The sequence below is a fragment of the Neoarius graeffei genome, chromosome 3 (assembly GCF_027579695.1).
Source record: "Neoarius graeffei isolate fNeoGra1 chromosome 3, fNeoGra1.pri, whole genome shotgun sequence".
Classification (NCBI taxonomy): domain Eukaryota; kingdom Metazoa; phylum Chordata; class Actinopteri; order Siluriformes; family Ariidae; genus Neoarius; species Neoarius graeffei.
Genome location: NC_083571.1, coordinates 54,772,374 through 54,784,851, shown reverse-complemented (window position 1 = coordinate 54,784,851; position 12,478 = coordinate 54,772,374). Strand labels below are relative to the sequence as shown.

At 40.9% G+C, this 12,478-nt stretch overlaps 1 protein-coding gene across 1 annotated transcript in view; it reads left to right on the top strand.

Moving 5' to 3' along the window:
* The window catches only part of LOC132882575 (phospholipid-transporting ATPase ABCA1-like), a 340,951-nt gene that overhangs the window by 182,144 nt on the left and 146,329 nt on the right, over positions 1-12,478 (top strand). Inside the window, exon 22 of the mRNA XM_060915668.1 lies at positions 11,243-11,445. Within this exon, the coding sequence (XP_060771651.1) occupies positions 11,243-11,445 (203 nt within the window). The remainder of the gene's footprint in view (positions 1-11,242; positions 11,446-12,478) is intronic.

Here is a 12,478-nt window from a genome sequence, read left to right as displayed (position 1 = left end):
GGAAAGAACACCCATGGTTTTCACACTTTCTGACTTAGAAGAGCCAAATGTTTCTACTACATCATTTGATTCAGCCACTAACAAACTTTTCTGATACATTCTTTATCGATATACCAAACAGACGTGTAAGCAATTCACCAAGAAGTAATTCCATCCATTTTTTCCCTGTTAAACTCTGTTACAATTACATGACTGAATGAAGCAGTTCACTCTTGAAAGCTAGCTTCACTAGTTAGCCCAATGTCTCTTATTTATAAACAGGAGGAACATTCATACATCTCTCTTACTCAAAGAACAGAGAAGCAGCAGATCTAAACACAATGGTGATCTCATCCAGCTGTCAGGATTACTGCAGAAACATAGATCTTCTCCTTTTTGTTGTTTTCTGAAATTGGATTTGATTAGACTTTGTGAACAATGATGTTCCCCTACTCTTGATGCTCTTGCGGAATGTTAATGTCCAAGAGTAGTGTCCTTGGAGATAGAAAGTCAGCTGGATAGAATCAATTTGCCAATTAAGTTTTAATAATAAATAATTTTGGATCATTCTATCCGTTTACTCATGAAATGTTCAAACATTATATGTAGAAGGCAGCTGGTGTTTTCAAACAGGGTAAAAGAAAATAATCGATCCAGTCTGCTCCCATCATTTTCTCTCCATCTTTTCTCCATTTCCTATGTTAGATTGCAAGGTTTATTTCATTTTTAAGTCTTTGAAAAATAGAAGGGCACTCAGTGGAGTGTATACCTCCACTGAGCCAGAGTTTATCATCAAAATTTAAGCAATTGAACTCAGGATAATACTCAAGCTGTGCACCAAATTTCATCTAAATCTGTTCATTGCTTTTAAAGTTATGTTGGGAACAGACAAAAATAAAAAGTAAAAAATAAGGATGTGCATACATACAGTAGTGCTTGAAAGTTTGTGAACCCTTTAGAATTTTCTATATTTCTGCATAAATATGATCTACAATGTCATCATATTTTCGCACAAGTCCTAAAAGTAGATAAAGAGAACCCAGTTAAACAAATGAGACAAAAATATTATACTTGGTCATTTATTTATTGAGGAAAATGATCCAATATTACATATCTATGAGTGGCAAAAGTATTTGAATCTCTAGGATTAGCAGTTAATTTGAAGGTGAAATTAGTCAGGTGTTTTCAATCAGTGGGATGACAACCAGGTGTGAGTGGGCACCCTGTTTTATTTAAAGAACAGGGATCTATCAAAGTCTGATCTTCACAACACATGTTTGTAGAAGTGTATCATGGCACGAACAAAGGAGATTTCTGAGGACCTCAGAAAAAGCGTTGTTGATGCTCATCAGGCTGGAAAAGGTTATAAAACCATCTCTAAAGAGTTTGGACTCCACCAATCCACAGTCAGACAGATTGTGTACAAATGGAGGAAATTCAAGACCATCGTTACCCTCCCCAGGAGTGGTCGACCAACAAAGATCACTCCAAGAGCAAGGCATGTAAGAGTTGGTGAGGCCACAATGGACCCCAGGGTAACTTCTAAGCAACTGAAGGACTGTCTCACATTGGTTGATGTTAATGTTCAGGAGTCCACCATCAGGACAACACTGAACAACAATGGTGTGCATGGCAGGGTTGCAAGGAGAAAGCCACTGCTCTCCAAAAAGAACATTGCTGCTCATCTGCAGTTTGCTAAAGATCACATGGACAAGCCAGAAGGCTATTGGAAAAATGTTTTGTGGATGGATGAGATCAAAATAGAACTTTTTGCTTAAATGAGAAGCATTATGTTTGGAGAAAGGAAAACACTGCATTCCAGCATAAGAACCTTATCCCATCTGTGAAACATGGTGGTAGTATCATGGTTTGGGCCTGTTTTGCTGCATCTGGGCCAGGACGGCTTGCCATCATTGATGGAACAATGAATTCTGAATTATATCAGCAAATTCTAAAGGAAAATGTCAGGACATCTGTCCATGAACTGAATCTCAAGAGAAGGTGGGTCATGCAGCAAGTCAATGACCCTAAGCACACAAGTCATTCTACCAAAGAATGGTGAAAGAAGATTAAAGTTAATGTTCTGGAATGGCCAAGTCAAAGTCCTGACCTTAATCCAATCAAAATGTTGTGGAAGGACCTGAAGCAAGCAGTTCATGTGAGGAAACCCACCAACATCCCAGAGTTGAAGCTGTTCTGTATGGAGGAATGGGCTAAAATTCCTCCAAGCCAGTGTGCAGGACTGATCAACAGTTCCCAGAAATGTTTAGTTGCAGTTATTGCTGCACAAGCGGGTCTCATCAGATACTGAAACCAAAGGTTCACATACTTTTGCCACTCACAGATATGTAATACTGGATCATTTTCCTCAATAAATAAATGACCAAGTATAATATGTTTGTCTCCTTTGTTTAACTGGGTTCTCTTTATCTACTTTTATGACTTATGTGAAAATCTGATGATGTTTTAGGTCATATTTTTGCAGAAATATAGAAAATTCTAAAGGGTTCACAAACTTTCAAGCACCACTGTATCTGGATTTGCATCAAAAGCTAAACAACTGATCCTTGATTTATGACCCACCTTTCCTCAAAATTTTATCAAAATCCACATTTCACTATATTTTGAGTTACGCTGGGAGCAGGCAAACAAACATGAGAACATTACCTCCTTCAATAAAGTTGGTAGAATATATGAGATTCAGGCAGATACATGAACTTGGGAAAACACAAAGTATGAGTTTATTAATGCTTCAATGCATAAGAGCGGAACTATTCAACACTTGCAACCCAAGCTTACGCTGTCAGAAATAGGGATACAGTAGGAGTCCATTTCTGTCCCTCAAAGTACAATCTACACTAATGTACTCCTTCAGGGTAACTATGTGTACCCTTTTTAAGGCCAAAAATGTTCATATATGTTCCTCAACAGTATATAGCTACAAATAAGTACCTTAGAAAGTCCTGCCCTAGTGATAAGCCACTGTACACCTCAAGGTACAATAATGTCTTGTATTTTCTGAGACTGTAGGTATCTAAGTTTATATATTTACCCCCGCCAACTTTGTTGAAGGAGTTTATGTTTTCACCTCCATTTATTAGCTCATCCAGCCAACAGGCAATGAGCTTATGCTATCATGTGTTGTCTGTCGTCTGTCCGTCGTCCGTCCGACATTGTCTATGTTTCACAAACATCACTTTTTCTCTCTCAATTCTTCACTGATTTTATTCTTTTTGGCAGGAAGGTAGGTCTGCCTGGGGTGCATATGGCTTCGACCCAAATTTGCATAATTGCAATTAATTATGAAGATATGGCATAATCAGTTTCCACACAAATCACTTCTTCTCCCTCAATTCTTATGAAGGACCATTGCAGTGAACCAAACCATATACTCAAGTGCTATAACAGGAGTACATATAATTTTGGTTTGATTGTTTTGTTTTATTTTACTTCTGACCCCTGCTGAAGAAAATTACTTGGACATAACTTAGAGAACCTTGTTTTGTAACATAGACCAAGTAAAGCTACATTCCCCAAATTTAATTCAGTTCATCATAAAATGTATTGTAATTTATTTATTTTTTATCAAGCTCAGTAGGAAAAAAAAACCTAAATGAAGTTAAAATTGATGTATTAGATCATCAAACATGGTTTGAAAAAAAAAAAAGAAGTTTAGGAAGCATCATAGATATATAACCATATGGTTGAGATTTATATTTCTCATAGTTTCTCATCATGGAAATATTGTCTTTTCTGTAACATCCTATTAAATGGCTATAAAAATATGATAGTTGATGTCCCTCTTAAAGGGCATTGGTATATTACCATAAATATGGAGGTGACAGTGCTAAACACTACACCACCATGCTGCCTACAGGGAACTCATCCACCCCAATTTAAACCACTTGTTTTGACCACTGACAGGCTCATAATATTATTCTAAGTGTATGACAACATGGAAAGGATCCCTTATGAAGGACCATTGCAGTGAACCAAACCATATACTCAAGTGCTATAACAGGAGTACGTATTGGCACGGTGGTGTAGTGGTTAGCATGGTCACCTCACAGCAAGAAGGTTCTGGATTCGAACCCAGCGGCCAGCGAGGGCTTTTCTGTGTGGAGTTTGCATGTTCTCCCCATGTCTATGTGGGTTTCCTCTGGGTGTTCTGGTTTCCCCCACAATCCAAAGACAGGCAGTTAGGTTAAAGTGGGGCGGCCTTGGGTTGAGGTGCCCTTGAGTAAGGTACCCAGTGTTGCCAGATAGGAAATATGCAAGTATTGTACCAAAACCTCAAAATTATCGTTTTTTGTGAGAAATTATTGTACACAAACAAAACACATACAATATAGTTATTTTAGCTGTATTTTAATTTCCACAGAATATTACTTAAATTTTTAAACAGTAATTCACAATATTCCCGTAGTAGAGGGAAAACTATGACACAAAGAGAAAGTAAATGCACAATTACCATAAGACTAGAAAGATTCGAATTCAACCTCCAGGTCACTGTCGTCATCCGATGCCATGCTCACTTGTGCAGATGTTGTTGGTTGGGTAATCCTGTCACGGTAGAGATTGGATGCCGTCATGGACCGCAGCATGGTGTTCGTCGGTTTGAAGGCATGGCACCCACCAGCATTCCTCACACACTCTGATGTGTGCACAAGTCCATTCAGAGTGTCTGTAATGAGCCAGTTTTGTGATTTTGTTTTTATGAGATTGACTTTGGAAAAAACTCGCTCGCATGATGCATTGGAGTGGGGAAACACAAGCACATCCAGGGCAAACTTTCCCAGTTCACTGAACACGGCTATCCCCTGTAAATTCTCCACCTTAGAAACGTGATTCCAGAATTCATCGACATCCATTGCTTTCGTGTCTTCACTCAATGCCATGAGGGGCAATCGTCTCCATTGGTCATCAGTGGCTTGAAGACGATCAATGTCTGAAATGTCAATCAAGTGTGGCACCTGCTGCATAAGGGGGAGCAGAGACGGATGCTGAGCTCGTGCGTTTGCATCTGTTGCAGTGGCAGGAGCCAGGCACGCAAGGTGGGTCAAGAGGGCATCATCAAAATCGAACCTTTTCTTGATTTCCCCACAGGCAATCTGAAGAAAATTCTGACAGCGCACAAAGAAATCTGTCAGGTTTGATGGCAAAATGTTTGCCTGCTGCACATGCTGCATCACTTTTATGCACAAGTACATTGAGCTCAGTGTGACCTTTGGGCCATCTTTGATATCGATGTCTTTCAGTGGCGTGCTCATCACATAGTCCCTATCCATGAAAGTCAGCAACAAATCTTTATAAGTCTCGCAGACCTTGCTTCTCAAAGAAGTGATCACCACCTTTTCACTCTGAAAATACTGATTGAGGTCTGTGAATTTTGGTAGCACCCATTTGAGGAAATAATAGAAGAGGCGCAGAGACTGGTCATTTAGTGAGTGGAAAATTGTCTCCGCAGAAGTAATTCTGGCCTCAAGTCACTGATCTGTAAAGAAAAGGCGGAGAGCATCCCATTGCGCAGACACACGTTTCACTACGTCGTTCAGTGACAGCCATCGAGTCTGTGAGGGCTTGAGCATTTTGTGGGGCTGAACATGGCAGAAGTCTTGAAACTCTCGTAGCTGCGCGATGCGTTTTGTGCTGTTTCTGAAGTACCCATAAATGTCTCTAGCTAAATCCTCACGCCTGCGAGGGAGTTGTTTGCATGCCTCGCTTGCGCAAAGGTGCAGCGAATGGCACACACAATGCTGCACTGTGATGCCTGGAAAATCACTTCTGAGGCGGCTAGAGACAGAGTTATGTTTCCCCATCATTGTGTTGCAGCCATCTGACCCAAAGCCCACAATGTTTTCGAGTGGTACACCTGCATCCGTGAATGACTTGATCATCTCCGTGTATAGTCGTTCCACAGTGGCTCCCTCTCTTGCAAGTCTGTTGGCGTCTGTGTTGGAGAAGAGCTGCACCAGTTTCCAAAACCTTGTCTGAATTCTCTGTGGTCCCTCATCAAAAAAACGCACAACGGCACACAGTGTTTTCACATTGCCAATGTCAGTTGACTCATCAATCAACACACTAAATTTCTTAGTTTTCAGAATTTCAGCAAGGCTCTCGGCATAACAATCACCAATCACATGTTTTGTTATGGCAGTCGTTTTTGTGCGTCCAAGGGTCATGTTTTGGGCAATTTGTGAATCTTTGAAAATGTCCTTTAAGACTAAGACCAAATGGTCGGAATTTCTCACAGCCACATTGTGCTCTGCCATGAAGCCTGCAAGCTTGATCTCTGCACTCTTCACAGCCTCGTCTAATTTTTGTTTTTCAGGTGTTTTTTGTAGGCAGTGTGCTATTGACTTCTGAGATGGTGCAAGATTTTTCTTTTTTTCTGAATGCTTCTTCGACTTTTTGTGGTTTCTCAAAACTGTGCTCTCTGCTACCATTTGAATGTTGCAACAATGGCAATATGCCTTAGCATCATTTCCCGGCACAGGTTTTAGCCATCCGGAAAATTTAGGATCTTTCTCCCACTCTGTCCGGTAAGTCTGTGGCCTGTGCTTACTTTTCCGTTGCTCTTCGGATGCTGCCTTTCTCTTTGCTCCTCGACTTTCATCCTCCCCTTCGTTTTCTGAACTCATTTAGGCACTTTTCTTTTTACGTCTCTTTGTCGACAGTTTCTCTCTTCTCGCTTAACTGCTAGGCTCAAAAATTGTGTGTGGTAATGGTGCATACATTTCTATGGCTATGTGTACGTGTTGATGGCACCTGAGTGGAAAGCCTGCGAAATGATTCTTGGGGGTCAGAGAGAGAGAGGGATGCGTGTTTGGACAACCAACTGAAAACTTTGAAATTATCGTACATTTCAGATTTTTTCCCATTATTGATCATCCATCGTACAGAGGGCAAAATTATTGTACAAATACGACAATTATTGTACATCTGGCAACACTGAAGGTACCTGACCCCTGACTGCTCCCCAGGTGCTCTGGTGTGGCTGCCCACTGCTCTGAGTATGTTCACTGCTTCAGATGGTTTAAATGCAGAGGATGAATTTCACTGTGCATGTGATGAATAAAGGTTTCTTCTTAAATTAATGGCACTCAACACGAGAGAAAATGATGATTTTAGAAATTGGAACAAATTTCTAGTGAATGCTGCTAAACCTGCTGTTCATAAGTACATGGATTTCATTCCTATTGACTGTGGCTGCTCATGCAAGACCATTTGCTGGCTCACTGCAGGCAATGAACCATTGGAGCGAGCCAGATTAGTTCCATTTCACATTAAGGAGATGGACTGCAATACCCAGTGTGGCGATCGTGTTTAAAAGTCAATAAGCAAATGAATTAAGAGCGGTCTCAAGATACATTTTCTCAACACTGATTAAAGATTATTTACTCTGGAAATGGTGATCTGTGACTGAAAGTCCTGCCTCGGTCAGGATCTGTGTGCCAAAAAGTCAGATATGAGGAACGTGGAGGAAGAGTAAATGGCTCTATAATGAGAGGGGCAGTGCAGATTCAGTCTAATCACCCATGACACAATACATTATGCTCCTCTAAATTAGTAATGAACAAGTTCGTGCTTGCTGATAAGACAACCATATAACTTGCTAATTATACACAATTGAGCTAAATATAAAGCCAGGAGGCTCGCCTTGCTCTGACATGTGACTCTGTGTTTAACCATTTGGCCATCCATAATGTAACAGCACTGGGAATAAATATCTGGGTGCATGTGTTTATTTATTATTGATAGCTGTCCAATCAATAAAGATTTAATTTAAAATTTTAAAATAGACCAAGTAAAAAGTCAAAGCAGCATTTCTGCTCTAACATGATACAGTACATATTTTCAGAGGTCCTGCACCTCTGACTGATAAGCACAGAAACCACGTCTCCTCCACTGAGCCTTAGGCCCCGGTCACACCGCCCGAACTTTGCTGGAGCGTTCCTGGAGCGGTGAAAAAAATTCATCACCGCTCGTAACCGTTCACCACCGTTTAACAAAAGTTGGCCCCCGTTAAAGCAACGCCGTATACGCTCGGCCACCACTGATGTTTCTCGAGGGGCCCTCCTACCGCTCCGAAAGTTTTGAGCTGCACAAAATATTGCGAGCGGTGAGGAGGGGGCAATTTTCCGCCCCGGCAAAGTTCACCCCCGCTCCACCAACGCCCAGTCAAAGTTTGGCACCGCTAGACGGAAGTTCGTGGACGCTTGGGTCCGCTAGGCCAACGCAGAAATCTTGAATGCTGGACCACCGCTGCTTCGCCAGCGTTGCCCGGGCGGCAATTAAACGTTGCACAAACTTCGGTGGAGCGGTTGTAAGCGTTTTACGAGCGGACACAGGTTGCTGGAACGGTGTCGGGCGTTGAAGCAGCTATCCATGGCGGCGATGAACTTTGGTTTGGCGTTGGTATAGAGGTGTCGGAGCAGGACCAGAATTTGGCTATAAATACGGGGAGAAATGGACCAGGAGCTCATTTGGAATCGAGCTGCCGTTGAGTTCAGACCTCATCTATATCGAATTTGCTCAAAGTTACAGTAAAACTGTATCACCATGGATGCTGAGAGACTTGCTATGATTGGTGCACTAGTCCAGCAGCAGAATCAGAACCTCCTCAGATTGCAACAAGCTGTTGACAGATTTTTTTATTTGATTTTATTTGATCATAATGTAAAATGAAGTACAAAATACATTAAAATCAGGATTACACAAGAAAGCGCAAGCACTTATTTCCATTGTGGTCCCATTAAAACACGTAAAACAGCAATGGCAACGTTATGATTTGACTTAATATTGACTCACTGTACTATGTAAATGGTGAAAATAATAATAATAATAACAACAACCACAATAATAAAATAATAATAATAATAATAATAATAATAATAATAAATTGACTTAAATTGACTAGACTAGTAGACAATGAAAATGCATTGTATAGACTAGACTGGAATTTGATTATAAAATTTGATTTCAAAAAGTATGACTAGTACCTATGGATAACAATTATAAAGTAAAATGTTGTATATATTAATAGTAAATATTAAATGATGATTAAATAATGATAAAGATAATATAATAGCAAATAATAATAACATTAAGGAAAAGACAGCAAAAACAATGAAAATAGAAATAATCTGACTGACAGCAAACAATAAACAAAAAATAAAGTAATATGAATGATAATAAAAAGTATAAAGTAATATAAATAATAATATTAATAACAAATGTTTTTATAGATAAAAATATGATAATAAGATCAACTAAACAACAGTGAAAAAAGGGGAAAAGCTATACAGACAACAGAACAGTAATAAGAATTTTAGCTAAAAAAAAAAGAAGGAGAAGAGAGAGAAGAAGGAGAGACAGAGTTGTGTGGGTCAGACATACTGAGAAGGCCTGAACATGGACTGTATGACAAGCTGATGGTGGAGCTTCTATCAAAAATCTATCAGAACTTGTATCAAAACGATCTGTTCAGCTCCGTAGTCACAAGCGGTATGCCGCTAAACCAACTTTATACCCCCGCCGAGCCAAAGCCTGCATGCGCAGAACGCCGCTATACCAACGCTCGCATCACCGCTAAACCAACGCTAAAGCAACGCCGGCTTCAGCGGTGCACTGCTAAGCCAACGCCCGTGTTTTCGATTTTTTTCCCATTTTGTGCACGGTGACGAGTGTTGTCGAAATTCGGCCCCCCCTCCCTACCGTTCAAGGAACGCTCCAGCAAAGTTCGGGCGGTGTGACCGGGGCTTTACAGGCACAGAGGCCCCGCCTCCTGTACCTCAGACTGATAGGCAGAGGCCACACCTCCTTCACTAAGGTTGACAAGTAGAAATGCCAAGTATTGGTGGTTAAATAAAACTGATGCTCACAGAGACCACACCTCCTTCATTAAAACTGATTGGAACACAGGCCACATCCCCTTTCCTGAGACTGAAGAAGAAAAAGCCTTTATTTGGTCACATGTACACTCAAGCACAGTGAAATTCTTCCTCTGCAGTGAACACACAAGTGAGCAATGAGCGTGCACGCGCGCACACACACAGAGCATTGGGCAGCTATGCTACAGCACCCAGGGAGCAGTTGGGGTTTAGGTGCCTTGCTCAAGGACACTTCAGCCGTGATATAGAGGGAGGGAAAAGTGCTGTTCATTCATTCACATTTCAGTCCCAGGAATTGAACCAGCAATCCTTTGAGCCCAAGGCTGCATCGCTAACCTTCAGGCCATGGCTGTCCCATAGTGACTGACAACCATAGATAACACACCTTCTTCACCATGACTGATGATCACAGTGGTCACACCTCCATCACTGAGACTCAGAATCCCAGAGACCTCTCCTCCTTTAAACAACTCATTTAGTGAAACTGATAGTTACTCAGTCCTGAAACTGATACTTACAGAGGCCACACCTCCTTCACTGACACTGATAAGCACAGAATGATGTGTGTAATGGTGCTAAAATCTAAGGAATGTTATTTTTTTAACAGTAAGGTCAATAATAAAAACAGAATCAACACTGCCTGTTTTTGTCACACAAAGCGAACAGCAGCAAGCTGTCACTCTGCATGTTGAATCCTGAATGTTTTCCCAAGATACTGCAGTGCAGGGGTCACTGCTCTCTGATCAAGTGGTCCAAGATCAATACACACATCTTTCCAACTGAAAGAGCTATTATTTTCCAAGTCAGGACCATTTCAAAAAGAAAAAAAGAAAAACATTTTGTCATTAATGGAAACAGGTGCGCTTGTGGAGCAGGGGTCTGGTAAGGTGGTATTTCTCCTGTCCGTGATCGATCACTGTGCTCCACCGTACAACACATCATAAATCAAACTTACTCAGGACAAAGCCATCTTGCCATGGCTTTCTCTATCTCTATATTGCTCTCCCTCTGGCTTTGTATTCCCTGTGGATGTGTGTGTATGAATGTCACAAGGGGGATCGGTACAGTGAGAATGAGTTACTTGCTAAATGAGGCAGAATATGAAATCCCTTGTGAAATGCTTTCTGTCTGTGAGAGAGAGCGAGAGAGAGAAAAAGAGAGAGAGACTCTAAAGATACCCTCAGGCTCAGTCAACCTTCCGCATAGCCTTTTCAAAATTTCATACGATTTTGTGTCAGGATGTCATGCCTCCTGAGTTATAGTTATTATTGGTGTGCATAACATATACGTGTGTGAAAAATAAGTCATATTACAGTATAATCACAACCTAAATCTAAATAAATAATTTTTCCTTTCCACCTCTGCTTCAGGACGTACCATCATTCTGTCCACGCACCACATGGACGAGGCAGATATTTTAGGTGATCGCATCGCCATCATCTCCCATGGCAAGGTCTGCTGCTGTGGCTCCTCCCTCTTCCTGAAGAAGACCTATGGCAGTGGCTATTACCTCACTCTTGCACGGGCTAATCAGGACATAATGACATCACAACGCCATACAGGGTGCAAACAGGTATCGCGACATAACTAATGTGCATATGGAGTCATCTTAGCCCACTCTTTGACTTTATCAGTAAAATTTCAGTTATACAGAGAGCTTTTGTATTATGCATTATATGTATATGTCGTAGAGGTTGACTTGCACTGGTGCTATTGCATGGTTAAATACAGTATACACACTTTAATAGGAAAACCTGTACTGCTGTTCGCTCATGCAGTTATCTAATGAGCCAATCATGGGGAGGCAGCGATGCATAAAACTATGTAGATACAGGTCAAAAGTCTGAGTTCACATCAGACATCAGAATGGGGAAGAAACGTGATCTCGGTGACTTTGATCATGGCATAGGTATTGGTGCCGTATGGTCTTGTTTGAGTACGGCTGATGTCCTGAGATTTTCATGGACAGAGAGAGAGAGAGAGAGGTTCTATGGGCAGAAATGCCTTGTTGATGAGCAAGGAGTGTTAAGGTAACTCAAATCACCACTCTTTTTACATTTGTGGTGAGCAGAATGGCTAAGGAAGCATAGTTGACGATCGACGATGACAGACATTGATGCAGTGTCTTGCAAAAGTATTCATCCCCATTGGTTTTTGTCCTGTTTTGTCACATTACAAGATGGAATTAAAATGGATTTTTGGAGGGTTAGTGCCATTTGATTTACACAATATGCCGACCACTTTAAAGGTGCACATTGTTGTTCTATTGTGACACAAACAGTAATTAAGATGACAAAACAGAAATCTGGAGTGTGCATAGGTATTCACCCCCTTTCATATGAAACCTCTAAATAAGAGCTGGTCCAACCAATTCACTTCATAAGTCACATAATTAGTTGATTAAGATCCACCTGTGTGCAATCAAAGTGTCACATGATCTGTCACATGATGTCTGTATAAATCAACCTGTTCTGGAAGGACCCTGACTCTGCAACACTACTAAGCAAGCAACATGAAAACCAAGGAGCCTCCAAACAGGTCAGAGACAAAGTTGTGAAGAAGTATGGATCAGGGTTGGGTTATAAAAATATCCCAAACTTTGAATA